Source organism: Phyllobates terribilis, unplaced genomic scaffold (genome assembly GCF_046119375.1).
Source record: "Phyllobates terribilis strain yellow unplaced genomic scaffold, ASM4611937v1 Scaffold_13__5_contigs__length_258822181, whole genome shotgun sequence".
NCBI classification, from domain to species: domain Eukaryota; kingdom Metazoa; phylum Chordata; class Amphibia; order Anura; family Dendrobatidae; genus Phyllobates; species Phyllobates terribilis.
The window spans coordinates 120,024,204-120,045,621 of NW_027362773.1; the positions used below are offsets into that span (position 1 = coordinate 120,024,204).

Below are 21,418 nucleotides of genomic sequence, written 5' to 3' on the forward strand. Positions count from 1 at the left end.
ACCAGGAGTGGGTGATAAATACAGAAGTGGTGACGTATTTCTATTATACTTTTCCTCTGATTGTTCCATTTCTGATTTTGCTTACAAATACCGATATAAAATACTGACCAAATTCTGAAAGTGTGAACATGGCCTAATGGCCCACATGTGCATGAAACGTTACATGTAAAAACAGAAATAATTTAGACAATTTTATGTGATACTTGCCAGGGCTTCCTGGTTGTCTGAGACCTTCTTGGAAAAGGAGGAAACCTTCTCAAAGAGTAACAAATCTCCCTGGCCCCTTTAATAACGCCTGATAACTTTAGAAATCCAGTGATTCTGGAAAATGCTTTCTGTCCCAAGATGTCAGGGAGGCATAGACCAAAGCATACCGGAGCAGAGGATGGCCAGGAACTGACGGTGGTGGCTCTGTCTTAAAAATCGGGCATAGCTACAGCAGAAAATTTAATGTAGCATGCTCCACTGGTCTACCATTATTCCAGATGCCGACCATCTAACGTTGGCGAGTATGTTTTATGCGTGTATGCATGATTTTCTTTAGACGATTCACCTTTTTCTGCAGTAACAAATACTTGATACATTTTGCAATTGTCTTTTGATTCTTGGCAGAAGTCCCATGGGGGCATTCATCTGCACACAACTGTTTGGACGCAGGGTGGTTGTCTGCTCTGGATTACTGCAGGCTTCCAATCAAAGCTTTTGACGTCCATTTATCTCAGTGTTGTATTTAAGTACCCCCAATAGGTGTCCTTTGATTACCACAGTGCAGAAAAGACATGTAATTCAACCGCAATACTACCTACTAGCTGATCCGGAGCGTGTAATCTGATGATATGAAAAAAATCTAACCTGGACATATGTTGATAAGAACCATGTAAAATACCATTGGTTGGACATCTGTAAGGAGAATGGTTATTTGGAGAAAACGTGTAGGCCTGCAGGGTTAGATCTGTGAAATATGCTAGAATACATAATGCTGAATTCATAATTAATTTTTATGCTAACATCATATGTGTTTTATAGGCATTCCCATGCATTTCAACTGGCGTCTTTGGTAAGTATTGTTTATTTATGTTTTGTTGTATCTGCTATTATTTATTTTTTTCAATACTTTCTTACAGTAAAACTGTTGTTTCCACAGGGTACCCTGCTGAGGAGGCTGCCGAAGTGGCATTGGGATCTATTAGGAGCTATCTGGAGGAGAAAAAAGAGAAGGTGAGAACCATGGCGAGACAAAAATACACAAAAAAAGAGGAAAAGTGGTAAATAGATGGAATAGACAAGAGAACGGCAGTGATAAACACTCTCAGGGGGAGACATGGTTATAAAGGAAGGAAGTTCAAATAAAGGATGGCCCAAATAAGACGAGAGTCCTGATAATTTAGTACACGGATGGCTCTCAAAGTCATCTGTTTGCACAAAGAAATATTAGAATAGGAAGACATTGTAGCAAAATAAAACCTTCCTAATTCTCATTTTTCAGGCTGTTACTTTGTGATCTACATAATCATACAAATAATAATAATCAGATGAGAATAGGTTCTTCAGTAGATGACGTTATAACATTTTATCATGTTTCTTCTTTACTGATTATCTCCGATTGTTTTTGCATGGATAGTACTTAGAGTTATAGTTCAGGTAAAACGAAGGAAGAACTGATCATGATGGAGCTCAGTGGGTTTCGGAGAAGAATTGTATGTTATCCTGTTAATTGATTATACTGTATATTTCTTCATCTGTGATACACAGCTGGTTTCGGAGATTTCTGAAGTTTGCAGCGCTCCTTACCCTTATTACTACCTTCTTATGTGAATAGGTTACATTAAAGAGATTGTAAAATTAAGAAATTCTGAGATACGCACGGGTTCATCTGCTGAGGATCCTCTTCTGTTGGCCATAGAGGAGAGCGATTTCTTGATAATACTAGTGTAAAATTCTATATATTTATATTTCAACACATCTTATCATATTTTTTTCAAGAGAATCCTGATCTGAAGATATAAGGATCTGTCCTGGGTCCTGGCAGCTCCATTCTTGACTTGGGTTCAAGATAGGAGAGCTCTTTGTTATCACATCATCAGTGCTATCTATAAAGGGATTTGAGTGACTCATTTTAATTGCTAAGCCAGCCCCCTTCTCTGGCCAATTTGGCTATTAAAAAATCAACCTAGCCAACCTCCATCACAAATATCAATGGTCATGTGCTGACACAGGAAGCCCTTGTCAAGGAGTGGAGCTGCCAGGACTGACACTGATATCTTCAGAATGAGACTCTAAAAGGAAATCTGTCACCAGGTTTTTGCTACCTAATCTGAGAGCAGCATTATCTAGAGGCAGAGACCCTGATTCCAGCGATGTGACACTTACTGGGCTGCTTAGTGTAGCTTTTTTTTTTTTTTATAAAATCGATGTTTCATTAACAGGAGATTATCACTAGAGGACTACTTGGTCTTCTGCCATGTAGTCCAACCACACATCCCCCACTGATTGGCAACTTTCTGCCTATGCACAGTGTACACAGATAGCTGCCTATCAGTGGTGGGGGCAGGGTTATACACAGCTCAGCATTTAGAGAACTGCTAGATCAGCAGCATAAAAGTCAATAAAAAATTTCTAGAGTATTTTTATATGAACCAGGTTGCTGCTGTATAGCTTATCTCTGAAAGGGAGTCTGTCACAAAGCTTTTGCCATCAAACCTGCGAGCGACATAATGTAGGGTCAGAGAACCTGATTTCAGCGATGTGTCATTTACTGTTCTGCTTGTTGTAGTTTTTATAATTTTTTTTTTTTTATCAGCAGGAGATTATTACTAGAGGACTTGTAAGCCTGCTGCCAGGTAGTCCAACCACGCCCCCCACCACTGATTGGCAACTTTCTGTGTACACTGTGCATAGGCAGAAAGCTGCCAATCAGTGTTGTGGGTGGGGATATACAGAGCTCAGCATTCCGAGCTCTGCTAGATCTGCAACAGAGAAAACAGTGATTGTATCACAACTGCAGTAACCAGCAATGTAAGTGATCGCTGGAATCAGTGTCTCTGCCCCTACATCATGCTGCTGTCAGAACAGCAAAATCATGGTGACAGATTCCCTTTAATAACACAAGTGTTAAGTCCTATACATTTATATTTAAAGGATATCTAAACAGATTTTTTTTCAAGAGGAAACCACCCTTTAACACATTATTATATGTATTAAATCACATTTTTTTCTTGTTTGTATGCACCTATTATTCTAACTTTAGCCATAACTTTTAGAAATTATATTACCAGATCAGAAAGAAATCTGAAATATTTATATTCTTTAACACAAAAAATTGTAGATGCCTTAATGAATTAATAGAAGTTTGAGGAACACATTTCTTGATCTAGCCCCCATCATATGCATTATTCAGCCTTGATTTACATATCTAATTTCAGCTCCCTCTTTATGTTCCCAACTCTTTGATGTCCACTCAGACCTCCTTGCAGAAGCCTCTTGATCAGTGCAACAGTAATCTTTGTCCCTCTTGGGCCTCAGCTACTTTGTTGCGTACATTCCCATCTTTTTGTCCTCTAAATCACCCTCTTTTTTTCAGTTTGTGTCTACATTATGCCAGTATTCAAATATACACTAAAGTCTCTGTTTTGATCCTTAGTTTGACCGTATTATAATCTGTGTCTTCCTGGAAAAAGATGAAGAGATTTATTTCAAGAAACTACCGGAATATTTTCCCTTTGGTGAGTAAATAGAAGATTTCTAGGAGTTACAGTACCTATCACGGGTGTGTCAGGTGTAATAGACAGTCACTCTGGATCCAGCTGTAGAAGGTCACTGTGCTTGGCATTGCAGACACCTTCTTAATCCTTCTCCCTTTAAGACCCGGCGGCGACCTCCCTCCTGCTGCTGTTTGACACACCCTTGCATGTGAGTTAAAAACTCTCAGTTTGCTCCAGGCAATTGCCGGTGATACTTCTATGTAGCTTTGTGCAGGCTCGGAGCACTAGCTGTTAGCTGACTTCTTCTCTAGTGTCCTTGGAGGACAGTTGGTGTTTCCCCTCTGGTGTCTTCTCAAGCTAAGTTAATCCCCTTTGTTTATCTACCTTGTTGTCTTTAGTTTGTAGTGGGGCCTGACCAGTGCTCAACCCCTTCCTCCCTATCTAGGGCCTAGCTCTAGGGACATACAGGGTTTAGGGTCCTGCTCGGCGATAGGTGTGGAACCTATATAGGGATGGTAGGGTAGGCAGGGTGATATTAGATCTGCCTAGGGGGTCTCCATTCCCCCTTTCCCCAGTGTTTGGGCTTCCTCCTCCTCTTCACTTTGTGTTGCACTTAGTCTTTCCCACACCTTGCGTAACAGTACCTAGACGAGAGAAAGGAAAAGGCGCACCATGGGTGTTACGGCATTGACAAGTGAGAAGGCAACTGGAAATTACCATTCACCTGGATGGGTAGTGTCCCAGCACAAACATGATTAGGGAACAATGGGTGGCTCGACCACTGACCCACACCTCGATGGGGAAGGACTGGAGAATTGAGCGGTGTATTCTTGGAACTGCCATGGAGGATCGGAGACTGGTTTTAAGTCGAGACGAGACATTTATTGATACAGCGCATTTCGGAGTTAGTTACACTCCTTACTCGGTTACCTGAAAGGTGAGGATCCACCCCCAAAAGATTTTGACTAATTAATAATTGTTACAATTGTGTATAGAATGTAAAATAATAATAATAATAATAATAATAATAATAATAATAAAAAAGAGTCAAGGTACCTGAGTTAAACCAACTCCACATCGTGTTATATGCAAAAAACTCTCATCTTGACGCACATCCAGTCTCCGTTCCTCATTGACAGCGCCCGAAATACACCGCTTAATTCTCCAGTCCTTCCAGTACCTAGATGAAGGAAGCAAAATTGCTGTCCGGCTTTAATGGCAGCTGTGAGGAAATTATTTTCCCTGAAGTTTCTGTGCCTTCCAGATTACATTTTGATATAACATGTACAAAATATCACAAAAAAAGAAAGAAATCCACCAAAAAACGCATGTAAAAAATAATGAAATAATTGCTTAAAATAATGCTTTTTCAATACACTTTTAAGACACATGACAATATATATGTGGAGACAGATAGTGATTATCCTTTATCAAGTCTTGTGTACTACACTTCTACTTATATTCCCTCTGCGTTGCATCCAATTGGCTATATTTTGTGCAAAAATGACCTATGGGTCCTATATGCCAGAAGCTAGAAAATTGCAAATAAAATGTTTCCCTGCTTCGCTCTATAATGCTCAATAATCCTGTATTTGGCACAATTTACACACACTGCATATATGTGTCCGTGTGAACGCAGCCCAAACATATTTACAGCTAGAATTGCACATAAATATTGCAGGCGACACTACATAAATTATTGCAGGTTGACATGCGGTGGCACCCTTAGACTGACTGGTGAAGATCACCCTCCAAAAAAAAATCTTGACTAATTAATAGTTAATCGGTAAAATTGGGTATAAAAATGTAATATAAAAAAACATATTAAAAACTCTACTGAGACAGTAAACACACGAAGCAGAGGAAGAGTCAAGACACCGGCTCTTGGGGCTTGAGATTTTGGTAGCTGAACAGGTCTGCGTGTTGTGGGACCATGTTTCCAGGGATTTTGTTCCTTCTCGCTGCCATGACTCCCTTTCCTTACGTGCTCTTTATTATACTGCTGCAATTCCCATATGACTCCCTCTTGCATATAAATACAGGAAGAAATAGAATTGCAAACTGAAGAATACACAGTCCAGCATTTCCTCATAATTGAATTAATTCATCACATATTAGTAAAACCCAGGAAGGATTCTTTTGATTTCTTTTTTTTTCCTAAGGCAAAATTGACAGTAAGTTAATTAAACTTAAGAATCTGCAGCATCTTAAAGTTGACTCTTTTCAAGAGTTAAATAGAATGTGTTGCATTCAGAGCTGCCATTCACTGGAAGAAACAGTATGATTTTGATTTCAATAATAAATGAGAAAGTATATCAACAAAACTGCTGGCGGGGACAGTCTGGATGTGGCAGCTTCTCGTGTAAAATATGAATTTATCTTTACTTTTGATCAGGCTACTTTATACAGACTGCCACAAGATTGAAAGCTTTAAAAGACTCAATACTGAATAAAATGATGAGAGGGTTAGAAAACAACCCTCCCCTCCTAAAGTAACGAAAAATGTTCTTGGCCCTGATTTTTATGGATAAATGTAAGTTTCCATGAGTCTGATTAAAAACCTTTAACAGAGCTCTTACATGGCGGGGCAGTTTTTGGACCCCCACTCATTGAAATGCATTAAAAGTAAGTTATCGGAAAACCCATTAAATAAAATAATAAGGCTGTCAATCACACATTGCCTCACTACTAATATATGAAAAAATTGGAAAGTTACAATTTTCACTGCTTTACATGCAAATTGGGGCTGTTATAGACTGTGTTTTTTATCCTAATGCCTGCATATTGTTATCAGGATGCATTATCCGAATTACGGTCACATTTCGATTAAAAGAAATGTCTCATCAGAAAATGACGTATTGCTTAAATCAGGTTTTTGATGAGGTTCTCCAGAGTCCTATCTTGAATGCAGCAGAAGTGTACATGCTCTATTCATTGTCTATGGGACTGCCAGAAATATTGGAGGGCTGTGCTTGGTTTTCTCCAGCAGTCCAATCTAGAATGAATAGACCGGAGGTTGAGCATGTGCACCTCTGCATACCCTGGTTCCATAGCTCCGATCCTAGGGATCACTGGTGGTGGTTATCTGCTTACATTTGACCCAATAAGAGAGAAAAACAACTTGGCTTTGGAAAAAGAATTGTCTAAAGGGCTATTTTCAAGATGTAAAAAAGGAGCAATCAGCTCATTTGTCCGGGTGCATGGTAAAATACTCCAGTAATAGCAACAGTCCAAATGATATCCGGCACTCACATCTTCTTAAAATAATTGCTTTATTGATCCAGCAGTATAAAAAGCACAAAAAGTAGTTGAACACAACAGCACAAAAATTCAAATTAAAAAGTCAGAAAAGAAATATCTACTGCGCTCCCAGGCAACATGTTTCAGACCTACATGGTCCTTTTGTCAAGCCAGGCTTGATAAAGGACCATGTAGGTCTGAAACATGTTTCCTGAGAGCGCAGTGGATATTTCTTTTCTGACTTTTTAATTTTTGTGCTGTTGTGTACTATGACTCACTAGCACATGTAGATAGACTCTCGCTATGTAGGAGACTGGGCTGCTTTGCCCTGAGTCTCCTGGAGAGACGAGTACTGTCTTGTGAGCATTGATTTATTCCATTAAGTGTCTGTCTCAGCTGCATGTGTAACAGGGAACGTAAGGGAAAGCAGATATTTTATTTATATGCTCCATCATTTAATGATATCCAGGTACAGTAAATGCATGATAATACGCTGTAAAGGTGGCTTACACAGGGCAATGGTGACATGATTGACTTGCTCAAGTTATAACATTCTTTGTTTTTCCAGAGTAGCACAGAAGGGCCCTCTATGTGCGGGGTAAGAAGGCTGTGTGTAAATTGGAGACAGCTAACATACCGCAATGTGTGCACTGAATGCATCTAACAGCTGATTACAGTGAATCTGTCTCCATGTTTTTGCTACCTCATCTGACAGCATAATGTCGGAAAAGAGACCCTGATTCCAGCGATGTGTCACTTAGTTTACTGGGTGCAGCAGTTGTGACACAATCAGAATTTTTAGATGTAGCAGAGCTAAGAAAGCTGCCCCCGCCCACACCAGGCTCTCTATGTACATTGTATACTGACAGTGAGCTGCTAATCAGTAGTGGGGGCGGAGTTGGACCAGGATGCACGTGAGCTGTAGTCCAGGCAGTGATAATCTCCTGCTGATAAAACACTCATTGCACTGAAACAGCAGCACACAGCCTAATAAGCAACACATATATGAAATCGGTGTCTCAGCCCCTACCTCATGCTTCCCTCAGTTTACATAGCAAAAAAACTGCTGACAGATTCCCTTTAAAACAAAATCCTGATATTATATACACATGGGCATGACTTGTGCATACGACATGTGCATCTAATCTGCTTCACCTATTGGTCAAACTAACTACTAAATTATTATAACGATTTGTGTAATTTTGCAAAAAAAATTGTAGTATTCGCAAACATTGCCTACTGCAAGAAAATTTTACGTGTGCACCTGTTGTTAAAGGCGACCTATCACATTATATATGCTGTCCGATCTGTGGACATCATGGCACAGAGAAGGAGAAGCTGAGCAGAATGATATATGGGTTTGTTGGAAAAGATTCAGTATAACTTGTATTTTATTCATTGAAATCCCCATGTTTTTATGTCTATAATTCCAGTGGGCGACCCTACTAGTGACTGACAGCTATCTCTGCATGCAGTGATACAGGGCAGACTGTCAATCAGTGAATAGCACCGCCCACTAGATGCCTAAGTATACAAACAATTAATAAAATGCCAGTTTTACAGAAACTTAAAAAAAAAAAAATTATATAAATCTGATCAGCTCCTTCTGATCTATCTCAGATATCATTTTCATCTTGATATTAACTTTAGTTAAAGGGAATCTATGTGGTAGATGTGGATGAAAAAAAACTAGAAAAATTTGCTGGGGAAAGTTTATCAGTGCTCAAAATGTAATTTTCTACCAATTAATCAATGGGTTAAGATATTTTTATAAAGCTGCTTAACCAATTTTTTTTTATTAAGCATATATACTTACGACAGATTCAATTTTTAATTTTTTTTACCCATCATATAATATTGGGATACCCTGGTGAGGACAGAACTGCCGAGTCTAATAGGAATCAGAATCTAGGACAGTTCTAAATGTGACGAGGGTCGTAGAGAAATTACAATGTAACTTGTGTCAATATTTATAATGTACCCCAAAGGGCTTTTATCACTTTTTGAAAAAGTTTCAAAATATTAAAAAAGGATTTAAAAAATACAATACATCACATTAAATAATATAAAATACTTTGATTTTGAAGATTAGGAGTAACAATCTACTTGTAGGGGAAAAAAACAATCCTTTCTCAATATGTGGGGACATCTTGTAATCATCTTCTACCTATGAAATGTAGTCCTCAGTGGTCACTACATTGTGGGGTCCGATATATCATACGTTATTCCTGATAGGACTAGGGACTCACTATACTTATTTTGCAAGAAAATCATCTAGTAGCAATGTACAACTACTAAGTAGGTCCTTGGTTGTATCTTTTTCAATCTTCTTAAGAACTTTTTCCCCTCATGCGTTTACAGATTACTTCTCTTTTGCTATATGCATTGAGTGCGTGCATGCTTTGAAATACATGCATAAAGGTGTGCAAATATAAAATCAACTGTTTTTTTTTTTTGCAAGCCTTTGGCAGTAAATAGTAACAGAAGTCGATTATTTATAGAAGTTGCTGATTTTTAAATTAAATGTCTTAATCTACTAAATCTATTAAAAACAATGATAAGACTGGGTTTGCGCATTGTGGCTGCACAGCAGCACGTCGATCGGTGCGGTTTTCTAGTTGATTGATGCTTAAAGGTGTCTGATTGGCAAAGGCCATGCGGTTATGCAATAAAATGGCAATTTACTGCTCTGCCATTTCCAATTAAAACAACTTTTAGCTGTTACGTCAATGTGGGGGTCAGCGTGGGGGTTTGCAAAATGTGAACCTAGCCTAAAAATAAAGTGTATTGTTCACCAGATTTCACATTACAAACTGCATACTTTAATAAAAAAAGATCTCTTAGAGCTGATGAGGCTGGTGTACTTACTTTGAAAATACAGTTCAGAATGGCTGTATAATCCTGACATTGAGTTGAACATTTGGAGAACGAGAGAGCGCATGAATCCAAGTGTATTCAGTCTCCACCTATTCAGTGTCACTGACGGCTGCGGATTGTACAGAGCAGTGTGAGATCTCAGCAACATCAGGGAGGAGGGACACTGAGGAGCTGTTAATCAGGCTAGGTGGGCAAAGATTGAAATGTACTTTTTCGAAAAGTATTATACAGCCATTGTGACTTGGATTATCAAATTATAGTAATGTAAGCAATCTGTATTGTGAAAAAGTCTAAAAAGCAGACGTCTCAGGATTGCAAAGTACATTTCTCTGTTACAACAGGCAAAATATAGCACTTTTTGTGTTTAGCAAATCAAAAGTTGTTTAAAATTTGTAGATCTTCCTGTTTCATACAAGTATTTTCAGTATTAGTGGTCGCACTTGCTTAAGGGAGAAGTCGGACGGCCGAATAAATCGGACCTAGATCAGAACGCAATGCACGGACTGGCTGGTGGGTCTCCCAACCCAAGAGTGACAGCTTCATATATTTCTATGCAGCTGTCACTCTTGGGTCGGGAGAGCCGCGGCTAATCTGTGCACTGTGTTCCTATCTCAGTCCGATTTCTGCGGCCGTCTGACTGCACCCTAATGGCTCAGTCCCAGCACACGGATCATCCTGTACATGGATGGGGGGAGTGATTCCTATTGTCAAGACCACCCAATGAAAATCAGTTCAATGGTAGCAGTTCCTTATCACCAGCACTGGACACTAGTGTGCAGAATTCCGTCAGATTCATAAGTAATCCAAAATAAAGAAGCCAATATGTCTCCATATGAATTTGATGTATACAGAGGTCTATAGCTTTTAGCTCATTTGGCTTATCACCAGCGATTGTCTGCAGCAGTCACGTGTGCTGTTGATGTAACGTCACCACTGCACCAGTCAACAAAAACCGCTGCAGCATCGGAGAGTCAGCGCTGAACCCGGGAAAGGTGAGTATTACTGTGATTGTTGTTTTAAAAAGGGATTCAACCCTATGCAACGGTAACTTTTTAAACCAGACAACCCCTTTAAGAAGTAAATATTAATATTTACTGCAACCATATTAAGGTGTAACATTAGTATCAATGACGGACTTAGAACATTCAACGCATCAGTAATTTGGAAATACAAAGTAATGTAGCAAGACCAATGAATAAAGCATTAGAAGGCTTCATTCACATAAGCATGCGGAAACATGGGTCTGAATGTGTACGAAACGTATAAATGTTTCATCTGCATTCACATCTGTATTGATTTTTATTCCTACTTAATGATTTGTCAATGTCACAGTTTCATCTATGTAAGGCCTTATACATACTCATTCCTTTCTGCTTGCTTCCCCGTGCAGCCCTGGTTACAAGGTGAAGAATTAGCTCAGACACAAATATAGACACGCACACAAATCAAAATAGAGGTGATCCTTTATCGTAGACTTAGGGCTATGTTCACATCTGCGTACTGACTCCCCATTGTAATGGAAGCTACAGATCTAACATAGGACGCATATGAGTGGCATTCAATAGACCCCATTGACTTTTCATAAGATTAAATGTGAAGAATAGCGCTACATGAAACGTTATTCGTTCTTGCAAATGTGACAGAATTTATGACGAAATCTTTGAACCCCACTGTGAAATGTGAACAGAGCCTATCTTCTCCTACAATCAGGACTGTGAAGTAGGTAAGCTAAACTTCTAAGTCCTCAATTTTTCCATCTTCCCACTCTAACTACGACTCCTCCATAAATGGACCATGTATAATTGATGGAATATAATTACATATTTTATGATTAAACTTTCTAATTTTTCTAAATTCCTATGGGAGTAAATATGCAACAAGCTATGCACTTCATATAGTAATATCTAATTATTATATGCATCAATTAGTATATTATAATTAATGTATTACAATATTCTAGTTAATGTACAGTACAGACCAAAAGTTTGGACACACCTTCTCATTTAAAGATTTTTCTGTATTTTCATGACTATGAAAATTGTACATTCACACTGAAGGCATCAAAACTATAAATTAACACATGTGGAATTATATACTTAACAAAAAAGTGTGAAACAACTGAAAATATGTCTTATATTCGAGGTTCTTCAAAGTAGCCACCTTTTGCTTTGATGACTGCTTTGCACACTCTTGGCATTCTCTTGATGAGCTTCAAGAGGTAGTCACCAGAAATGGTTTTCACTTCACAGGTGTGCCTTGTCAGGTTTAATAAGTGGGATTTCTTGCCTTATAAATGGGGTTGGGACCATCAGTTGTGTTGTGCAGAAGTCTGGTGGATACACAGCTGATAGTCCTACTGAATAGACTGTTAGAATTTGTATTATGGCAAGAAAAAAGCAGCTAAGTAAAGAAAAACGAGTGGCCATCATTACTTTAAGAAATGAAGGTCAGTCAGTCCGAAAAATTGGGAAAACTTTGAAAGTGTCCCCAAGTGCAGTTGCAAAAACCATCAAGCGCTACAAAGAAACTGGCTCACATGAGGACCGCCCCAGGAAAGGAAGACCAAGAGTCACCTCTGCTTCTGAGGATAAGTTTATCCGAGTCACCAGCCTCAGAAATCGCAGGTTAACAGCAGCTCAGATTAGAGACCAGGTCAATGCCATACAGAGTTCTAGCAGCAGACACATGTCTTCAACAACTGTTAAGAGGAGACTTTGTGCAGCAGGCCTTCATGGTAAAATAGCTACTAGGAAACCACTGCTAAGGACAGGCAACAAGCAGAATAGACTTGTTTGGGCTAAAGAACACAAGGAATGGACATTAGTCCAGTGGAAATCTGTGCTTTGGTCTGATGAGTCCAAATTTGAGATGTTTGGTTCCAACCACCGTCTCTTTGTGCGACGCAGAAAAGGTGAACGGATGGACTCTACATGCCTGGTTCCCACCCTGAAGCATGGAGGAGGAGGTGTGATGGTGTGGGGGTGCTTTTCTGGTGACACTGTTGGGGATTTATTCAAAATTGAAGGCATACTGAACCAGCATGGCCATCACAGCATCTTGCAGCGGCATGCTATTCCATCCAGTTTGCGTTTAGTTGGACCATCATTTATTTTTCAACAGGACAATGACCCCAAACACACCTCCAGGCTGTGTAAGGGCTATTTAACCAAGGACGAGAGTGATGGGGTGCTACGCCAGATAACTTGACCTCCACAGTCACCAGACCTGAACCCAATAGAGATGGTTTGGGATGAGCTGGACCGCAGAGTGAAGGCAGAAGGGCCAACAAGTGCTAAGCATCTCTGGGAACTCCTTCAAGATTGTTGGAAGACCATTTCTCTTGAAGCTCATCAAGAGAATGCCAAGAGTGTGCAAAGCAGTCATCAAAGCAAAAGGTGGCTACTATGAAGAACCTAGAATATAAGACATATTTTCAGTTGTTTCACACTTTTTTGTTAAGTATATAATTCCACATGTGTTAATTCATAGTTTTGATGCCTTCAGTGTGAATGTACAATTTTCATAGTCATGAAAATACAGAAAAATCTTTAAATGAGAAGGTGTGTCCAAACTTTTGGTCTGTACTGTATATATAATATTAATACAGTAAATGCATAGCTTGTTGCATATTTACTCCTGTAGGAATTTAAAAAAATATGTAGACATGATTAATATTTCTGCTACATATATGTGCGTATATATATATATATATATATATATATATATATATATACAAATATATAAAAGTATATATATAACTTTATTATATGGCATCATAATATACCACAACACTTTACACACATCAGCATTACTGTCCCCATTGGGGCTCACAATCTACATTCCCTATCAGTATGTCTTTGGAGGGTGGGAGGAAACTGGAGAACCCGGAGGAAACCCACGCAAACACGGGGAGAACATACAGACTCCTTGCAGATGTTGTCCTTGGTGGGATTTGAACACAGAACAACACACATACTAACTATGAAGTGTCTGGGTGCAAAACCTTCTAAATAAAAGTAAAAAATGGTGGCAGCACGCCATAAATAAAGTGCAATCGTTATAGGCTCATGGGGAAACATTTCGTTCAGACTGAACCAAAAGATCGCCACATGGGCAAATAAAGTCCTATAACTATTGTGCTTTATTTATTGGACTGCTATCCCCATTTATATTTTCTCTTTCTCGCTCTATATAAACTGCTCAAAAAAATAAAGGGAGCACTTAAACAACAGAATATAACTCCAAGTAAATCAAACTTCTGTGAAATCAAACTGTCCACTTAGGAAGCAACACTGACAATCAATTTCACATGCTGTTGCGCAAATGGAATAGACAATAGATGGAAATTATTGCCAATTATCAAGACACCCTCAATAAAGGAGTGGTTCTGCAGGTGGGGACCACAGACCACATCTCAGTACCAATGCTTTCTGGCTGATGATTTGGTCACTTTTGAATGCTGGTTTTGCTTTCACACTCGTGGTAGCATGAGACGGACTCTACAACCCACAGAAGTTGCTCCGGTAGTGCAGCTCATCCAGGATGGCACATCAATGCGAGCTGTGGCGGGAAGGTTTGCTGTGTCTGTCAGCGTAGTGTCCAGAGGCTGGAGGCGCTACCAGAAGACAGGCCAGTACACCAGGAGACGTGTAGGGGGCCGTAGGAGGGCAACAACCCAGCAGCAGGACCGCTACCTCTGCCTTTGTGCAAGGAGGAACAGGAGGAGCACTGCCAGAGCCCTCCAAAATGACCTCCAGCAGGCCACAAATGTGCATGTGTCTGCACAAACGGTTAGAAACCAACTCCATGAGGGTGGTATGAGGGCTCGAAGTCCACAGATGGGGGTTGTGCTCACAGCCCAACACCGTGCAGGACGCTTGGCATTTGCCACAGAACACCAGGATTGCCAAAGTCGCCACTGGCGCCCTGTGCTCTTCACAGATGAAAGCAGGTTCACACTGAGCACATGTGACAGACGTGACAGAGTCTGGAGACGCCGTCGAGAGCGATTTGCTGCCTGCAACTTCCTTCAGCATGACCGGTTTGGCAGTAGGTCAGTAATGGTGTGGGGTGGCATTTCTTTGGAAGGCCTCCTTGTGCTCGCCAGAGGTAGCCTGACTGCCATTAGGTACCGAGATGAGATCCTCAGACCCCTTGTGAGACCATATGCTGTTGCGGTTTGCCCCGGGTTCCTCCTAATGCAGGACAATGCCAGACCTCATGTGGCTAGAGTGTGTCAACAGTTCCTGCAAGATGAAGGCATTGAAGCTATGGACAGGCCCGCCCGTTCCCCAGACCTGAATCCGATTGAGTACATCTGGGACATCATGTCTCGCTCCATCCACCAACGTCACGTTGCTCCACAGACTGTCCAGGAGATGGCGGATGCTTTAGTCCAGGTCTGGGAGGAGATCCCACAGGAGACCATCCACAACCTCATCAGGAGCATGCCCCGGCATTGTAGGGAGGTCATACAGGCACGTGGAGGCCACACACAATACTGAGCCTCATTTTGACTTGTTTTAAGGACATTACATCAAAGTTGGATCAGCCTGTAGTGTGTTTTTCCACTTTAATTTTGGGGTTGACTCCAAATCCAGGCCTCCATTGGTTAATAAATGTGATTTCCATTGATGATTTTTGTGTGATTTTGTTGTCAGCACATTCAACTTTGTACTGAACAAAGTATTCAATGAGAATATTTCATTCAGATCTAGGATGTGTTATTTGAGTGTTCCCTTTATTTTTTTGAGCAGTGTATACCGTATTTTTTGGACTTTAAGATGCACTTTTTTCCTCCAAAATCTTGGAGGAAAATGGGGGGGTGCGTCTTATAGTCCGAATGTTGGGGGGGGGGGGGTATATTTATGTGTGGTGTGGGGGGAGCGGTATCGGTGGAGGAGCGGGGCACAGGAGGCAGCAGCTGCCTACTGCAGCCTACACTGTCCCCCCTGCTAAAGAAAATGGGCGTGGGGAGCACTGAATATTCATGCTCCTTAATAGCGGTATACAGTGTAGCCGCGCTGCGGCTCCTGCTGCTGCCGGCTATCTCCTGTGCCCGCTGTTAAAGGGCATGAATATTCAACCTCTCTCCACGCCCTTTAATGAGCGGGCACAGGAGATAGCCGGCAGCAGCAGCAGCCGCAGCGCGGCTCCGCTGTGTGCCGGCTATGAAGGAGAGTGAAGTCACTGCTCCCCGCGCACACAGACCCGGCGTGGGGAGCAGTGACTTCTGGCAGCTGATCTCTACATGTGAGCCGCGCATGGCAGTGACGTCATGCGCGGCTCACATGGAGAGATCAGTGCGGGCAGACCGGACGCAGCGCTGGAGGAGAGAAGAAAGGTGAGTAGGAGTGTTTATTTTTTTTTTATGTGCAGCATGATGGGGATTAGGGGGACCATGCATACCAGGACAGTGATTAGGGGTGCCATGCATATCAGGACAGTGATTAGGGGTGCCATGCATACCAGGATAGGGATTAGGGGGTGCCATGCATACCAGGACAGGGATGAGGGGTGCCATGCATACCAGGATAGGGATTAGGGGTGCCATGCATACCAGGACAGGGATGAGGGGTGCCATGCATACCAGGACAGGGATTAGGGGTGCCATGCATATCAGGATAGGGATTAGGGGTGCCATGCATACCAGGACAGGGATTAGGGGTGCCATGCATACCAGGACAGGGATGAGGGGTGCCATGCATACCAGGATAGGGATGAGGGGTGCCATGCATACCAGGATAGGGATTAGGGGTGCCATGCATACCAGGACAGGGATGAGGGGTGTCATGCATACCAGGACAAGGATGAGGGGTGCCATGCATACCAGGACAGGAATGATGGGTGCCATGCATACCAGGAGAGGGATTAGGGGTGCCATGCATACCAGGACAGGGATGAGGGGTACCATGCATACCAGGACAGGGATGAGGGGTGCCATGCATATCAGGATAGGTATGAGGGGTGCCATGCATACCAGGATAAGGATGAGGGGTGCCATGCATACCAGGATGGAGGGATGCCAGGCATACCAGGATGGGGATGAGGACCACGTATAAAAGGAAGGGGGGGGCATATATACCAGGATGGGGGATATTGTCAGAATTGGGGGACATTACCCCTATATCAGTGTCAGCACAAGACCCCCTCCCCCTTAAAAGTGCATCATGACCACATTTTTTGCTTACATTTTTATTTTTTTATTTCCCTCCTCTAAAACTTAGGTGCGTCTTATGGTCTGGTGCGTCTTATAGTCCGAAAAATACGGTATATAAATATATATATTTTTTTAAATTAACCTATTACTGTGCAAAAGTTTTAGGCAGAAGGGGAGAAATACTGCAAAGTAAGAATGCTTTTAAAAATAGAAGTGTTAAAAAGCAATTTTTTTTATCATTTGACAAATCTAAATCAAATCAATGTTTCATGTGATCGCCCTTTGCCTCCAAAGCAGCATCAATTCTTCTAGGTACTCTTGTACTTGCACAAAGTTTGTCAAAGAACTTGGCAGGGAAGTTGTTCCAAACAGCTTGGAAAACTAACCACAGATCTTCTGTGGATGTAGGGCTGTGAAAATCTGTCTCTTCATGTAATCCCAGACAGACTGGATGATGTGAGATCAGGGCTCTGCGGGGGCTTGATCATCACTTCCAAGACTCCTTGTTCTTCTTCACACTGAAAATAGTTCTCAGTGACATTGGCTGTATGTTTGGGGTTGTTGCCTGACTGCAGAATAAATTTTGAGGTATGTGATGGTATTGCATGATAGTTAAGTATCTGCATGTATTTCTCAGCATTGAAAACACCTTTAATCCTGACCTAATCCCCAACTCCATTTGCTGAAATGCACCCTCAAACTAGAAAAGAACCTCCACCATGCTTCACTGTTGCTTGCAGATACTCATAATTGTACCACTCTCCAGCCCTTCAGTGAACAAACTGCCTTCTGTTGCATGCAAATATTTCATATTTTGTCTCATCAGTCCAGAGAACCTGCTGCCATTTTTTTCCACCCAGTTCCTATTTTCCTATAGTTGAGTTAGTTGCCTTGGTTCCATATGGAGAATATGGTATTTGGCCGCAATTCTTTCATGAAGACCAATTCTGGCCAGAATCCGAACTTTAGATAGCTGTAGCTGGGTCTCACTGGTTGCTGCCAGTTCTGAGCTGATGGCACTGCTGGACATCTTCTGATTTCAGTTTTAAGCCTCTAACACAACTGTTTCTGTTTCAGTTAATGGCGGTTTAAACCTATATATAAAAATGATGATCACTATAACCTGTTTGGTATAATTAGTTAATTAGGCACCTGACTATAAACAGAAAATCCCTGACTTTTTTCAAATGTACTTAGAAGAATTGATGATGTTTTGAAAGCAAAGGGCGGTCACTCCAAATATTGATTTAATTTAGATTTCCCTTTTGTTCATTCACTTTGCATTTAATAGTGAATAAAATAAACTATTTAAATTTTTATTTTAGAAAGCATTCTGACTTTGCAGCATTTTTTCCACACCTGCCTAAAACTTTTGCACACTGCTGTATATACATATTTTTGTAAGCAGGTGTCGGAATCTGTATAATTCTGATTACTCTGCCTGCAGTATCCCCCATTATTAGGGGTAGGAGCACCTTTAACAAAGCTGCGGTAACAGCATGGAGCCTTGGTTGCAGCAATGATGCCGCTAAATGGGTTGCTGGCTACGGTTCTAACACTAAGGCCTATACCAGTAATTCATATCATGAGCTGATGGCAAAGTTATGTCTAGTCCATAAAGAAGCACGCTGAGTGTTTATTTAATTTAATAGTGAAAAATAAGCCACTGCCATACATCTCTAGCAGTGACTTATACTTCTATAAAAAAAAAAAGAAGCAAAAACCCATTACTCCGAAAAGTAGAGGCTTTGTGCAAGTAATAGTACTGCTCTCCTTGGTGAGATGTCACTATAACAGGTGCAACTTTGCTTTAAAGCTGCGCCTGTTTAAGTAAACCAGATGCCGCTTCTCCTTGCTCTGGTTACGTATGATGGCAGCCGCAGTGACATGTACAGGAGGAAAAAAAAGGAACCACTGGGCTTTGATGGAAAGGATGACGATTCATAGGTAGATATAAAGTAACTTTATTTGAACTATGCGGTTCAGCCCTGAGTAGGTGTCTTCATCAGGTCACATTAAATATACTCATTAGATCATTGTGCAACGTTACTAATATTTGCAGGTTAGTCTGACTTTAGTATAGATAGTTATGTCCAACTTTCACATTATCAGTGTTGCTTGAATTTTCACTTAAAGGGAATCTATCTTCAGAAAATGACATTGTCTAATTTAAGTTTTTGTGTTAAATGTGTTTTTGCAAAAAAAAAAAAAGTGTTTTTTTTCATATCTATATTAAAATTAAAAACAAAAATCTTGCAATTTTCCTACTTACCACTGAGACTTTTGTAGACTCTATTTTCCTTTTATTTCAGCAAATCCAAATGTACATTATTCACAATGAACAGACCCTAATCCTATCTTTTGTATTGAAACGTCTAATGAGCGTGTGCAGAGGTGATTGTGAATGGAGGGGGAGGTCAGCTGTGATTGTGATTGTTGGATCCTGTGTTATCAGTTGTGTACAGAGGAGTTACCTGTGATTATAATCCTGCCTCTGATGATAAGAAACCTACTGAAAACTCTTCCTGAAAAGGCAGAAAGTTTTAAAAAAGCCCTTGTGGCCAGTGTGAAATTTGCAAGATTTCTAATTTTATTTTTTAAATAACATGATAAAAAAATTGGCCAAATTAAAAAAAAAAAAACATAAACACAAAAACATAATTTAAACATCATTTTCTGATGACACCTTCCCTCGAACAATGAAAGTAAAAGCACAGCAGTTTTTAAGCTCATCTCAGATGTTTCAGTGCCGCCCCACCGAGTAACTTGACCCCTTTGTCCTCATGATTGGTGGGGTCAAGATATCACTCATAATGTGTCTATATAACAGAATATAATTTATTTTTTTTTTTTCTGCAAAACGCAACCTAGCTGCAATATGATGTCATTACATAAAAATGCATATATAGCATTAATCTTTTTTTTTTTCCCCTTACAGACTGGACAGAGGTGTCCTGTAAACTATAGACTTGTGTGTGGAGACTGATCCAGGATAGAAGACTCCTCTCTCTGTTGTGATATGCACACTTGTGTTTTTCTGTGATATCAATGAAATCAATGCCTTAATAGTGTGATTATTTACCCTAAACAAAAGGCAGCAAAAAGGATGGAAGTACCGCCCTAATCATTTCATTAAAAGCTGAGCTTAAAACCACTTATTGATCTGCTCTTCCATTAATCTGAGACATCTACTGGGACGTCACAATGGGAAAAGACATAGCCTGAGAATTCAACAGACACTCACATCACTCAGGAAATGCATCAATATCAACAGATTAGCAATAAGGTACAGACTAAGTATGAGATTTATTGTAGATACCTTTTGGAAAGATCAAGTTACAGGTGTGCTATTTACACAGCTCCAATTATAATTATTGCTTTGGAGAAAGAGGATTTAAATGACAAAATATGACCCCTGGATGCATATTTCATGGTCCTTAAATGAAATCTGTCAGTAGGATTAAACCTCCTAAACTGTCTATAGGGGCGTGTAGACTATGAAAAGCTGAATAAAATGATGCCTTGATATATCTGCAATCCGATGTTTTATTCCAGAGAAATCCACATTTTTCTTAATATGTAAATGAGCTGTTAAGATCTATGGGCCGGACATAGATCTCCCTGAGAATCTGCTTCCAAAGCTTATTTTAAATGAAAGGGGCGTTAACAGTGTGAGACATGTAGATCTGGAGACTGTCAGTCATTACATGTCTCACACTGGTAACGCCTCCTTTCATTTAAAATAAGCTCTGGAGACAGATTCTCAGGGAGATCTATGTTCTGCCCATAGATCTTAACAGCTCATTTACATATTAAGAAAAACGTGGATTTCTCCGGAATAATACATTGGATCGCAGATATCAAGGTATCATTTTATTCAACTTTCTATGACCAACATGCCCATTTAGATGGCTCAGGAGGGTTGATCCTACTAACTGATTCCCTTTAAAGGAGTTGGTCAGCCCAAAGGGCAGTCTAATGTGTGTGGGGGCCCCTGATGCTTCTTTGACAGATGATGACGGGGGAAATAAGGATCAAATTTCAAACTATCAATACTTTGGTTCTTTGTGAGATAAGCTTCCACCAGAGGAGTCTGGCAGCAGCTCTTTCATGCTTTCTTGCCCTGTATCCTATTAAAATACTGTATGTGCACTTCGGATATTTTGCTGTTGACCCCCTGCAGTGCAAAATCAGCAAATATCACTGAGGATTTTGTTGTGGAAATGCAGACGTTACTGCACATTTCACTATTGGCATTGCAAAGGATTCAATCATCTTGAGATATGTACAGCATAAATTGATATGTTGCAAAAATCTGCAACATATGCGCTCCTTGTGCGCTTACCCTTAAGAGTTATCTACATGCTCCAACCCTTTCATGAAATGTCACTAACAACAAGGCTGTAAACAGTTTTCAGTGACAGCAAGCAAAAATATAAAT

At 40.5% G+C, this 21,418-nt stretch overlaps 1 protein-coding gene across 2 annotated transcripts in view; it reads left to right on the forward strand.

Annotated features, from left to right (window-relative positions):
- The window catches only part of MACROD1 (mono-ADP ribosylhydrolase 1), a 912,057-nt gene extending 891,929 nt beyond the window's left edge, over positions 1 to 20,128 (forward strand). The window contains exons 7-11 of one of the 2 annotated variants that reach the window (XM_073659510.1): positions 1,027 to 1,057; positions 1,145 to 1,218; positions 3,641 to 3,722; positions 7,510 to 7,539; positions 19,916 to 20,128. In XM_073659510.1, coding sequence (XP_073515611.1) covers positions 1,027 to 1,057; positions 1,145 to 1,218; positions 3,641 to 3,722; positions 7,510 to 7,514 — 192 coding nt within the window. In that variant the 3' untranslated portion in view covers positions 7,515 to 7,539; positions 19,916 to 20,128. The remainder of the gene's footprint in view (positions 1 to 1,026; positions 1,058 to 1,144; positions 1,219 to 3,640; positions 3,723 to 7,509; positions 7,540 to 19,915) is intronic. The other variant, XM_073659509.1, reaches the window with a different exon arrangement.
- Positions 20,129 to 21,418: the final 1,290 nt, after the last annotated feature.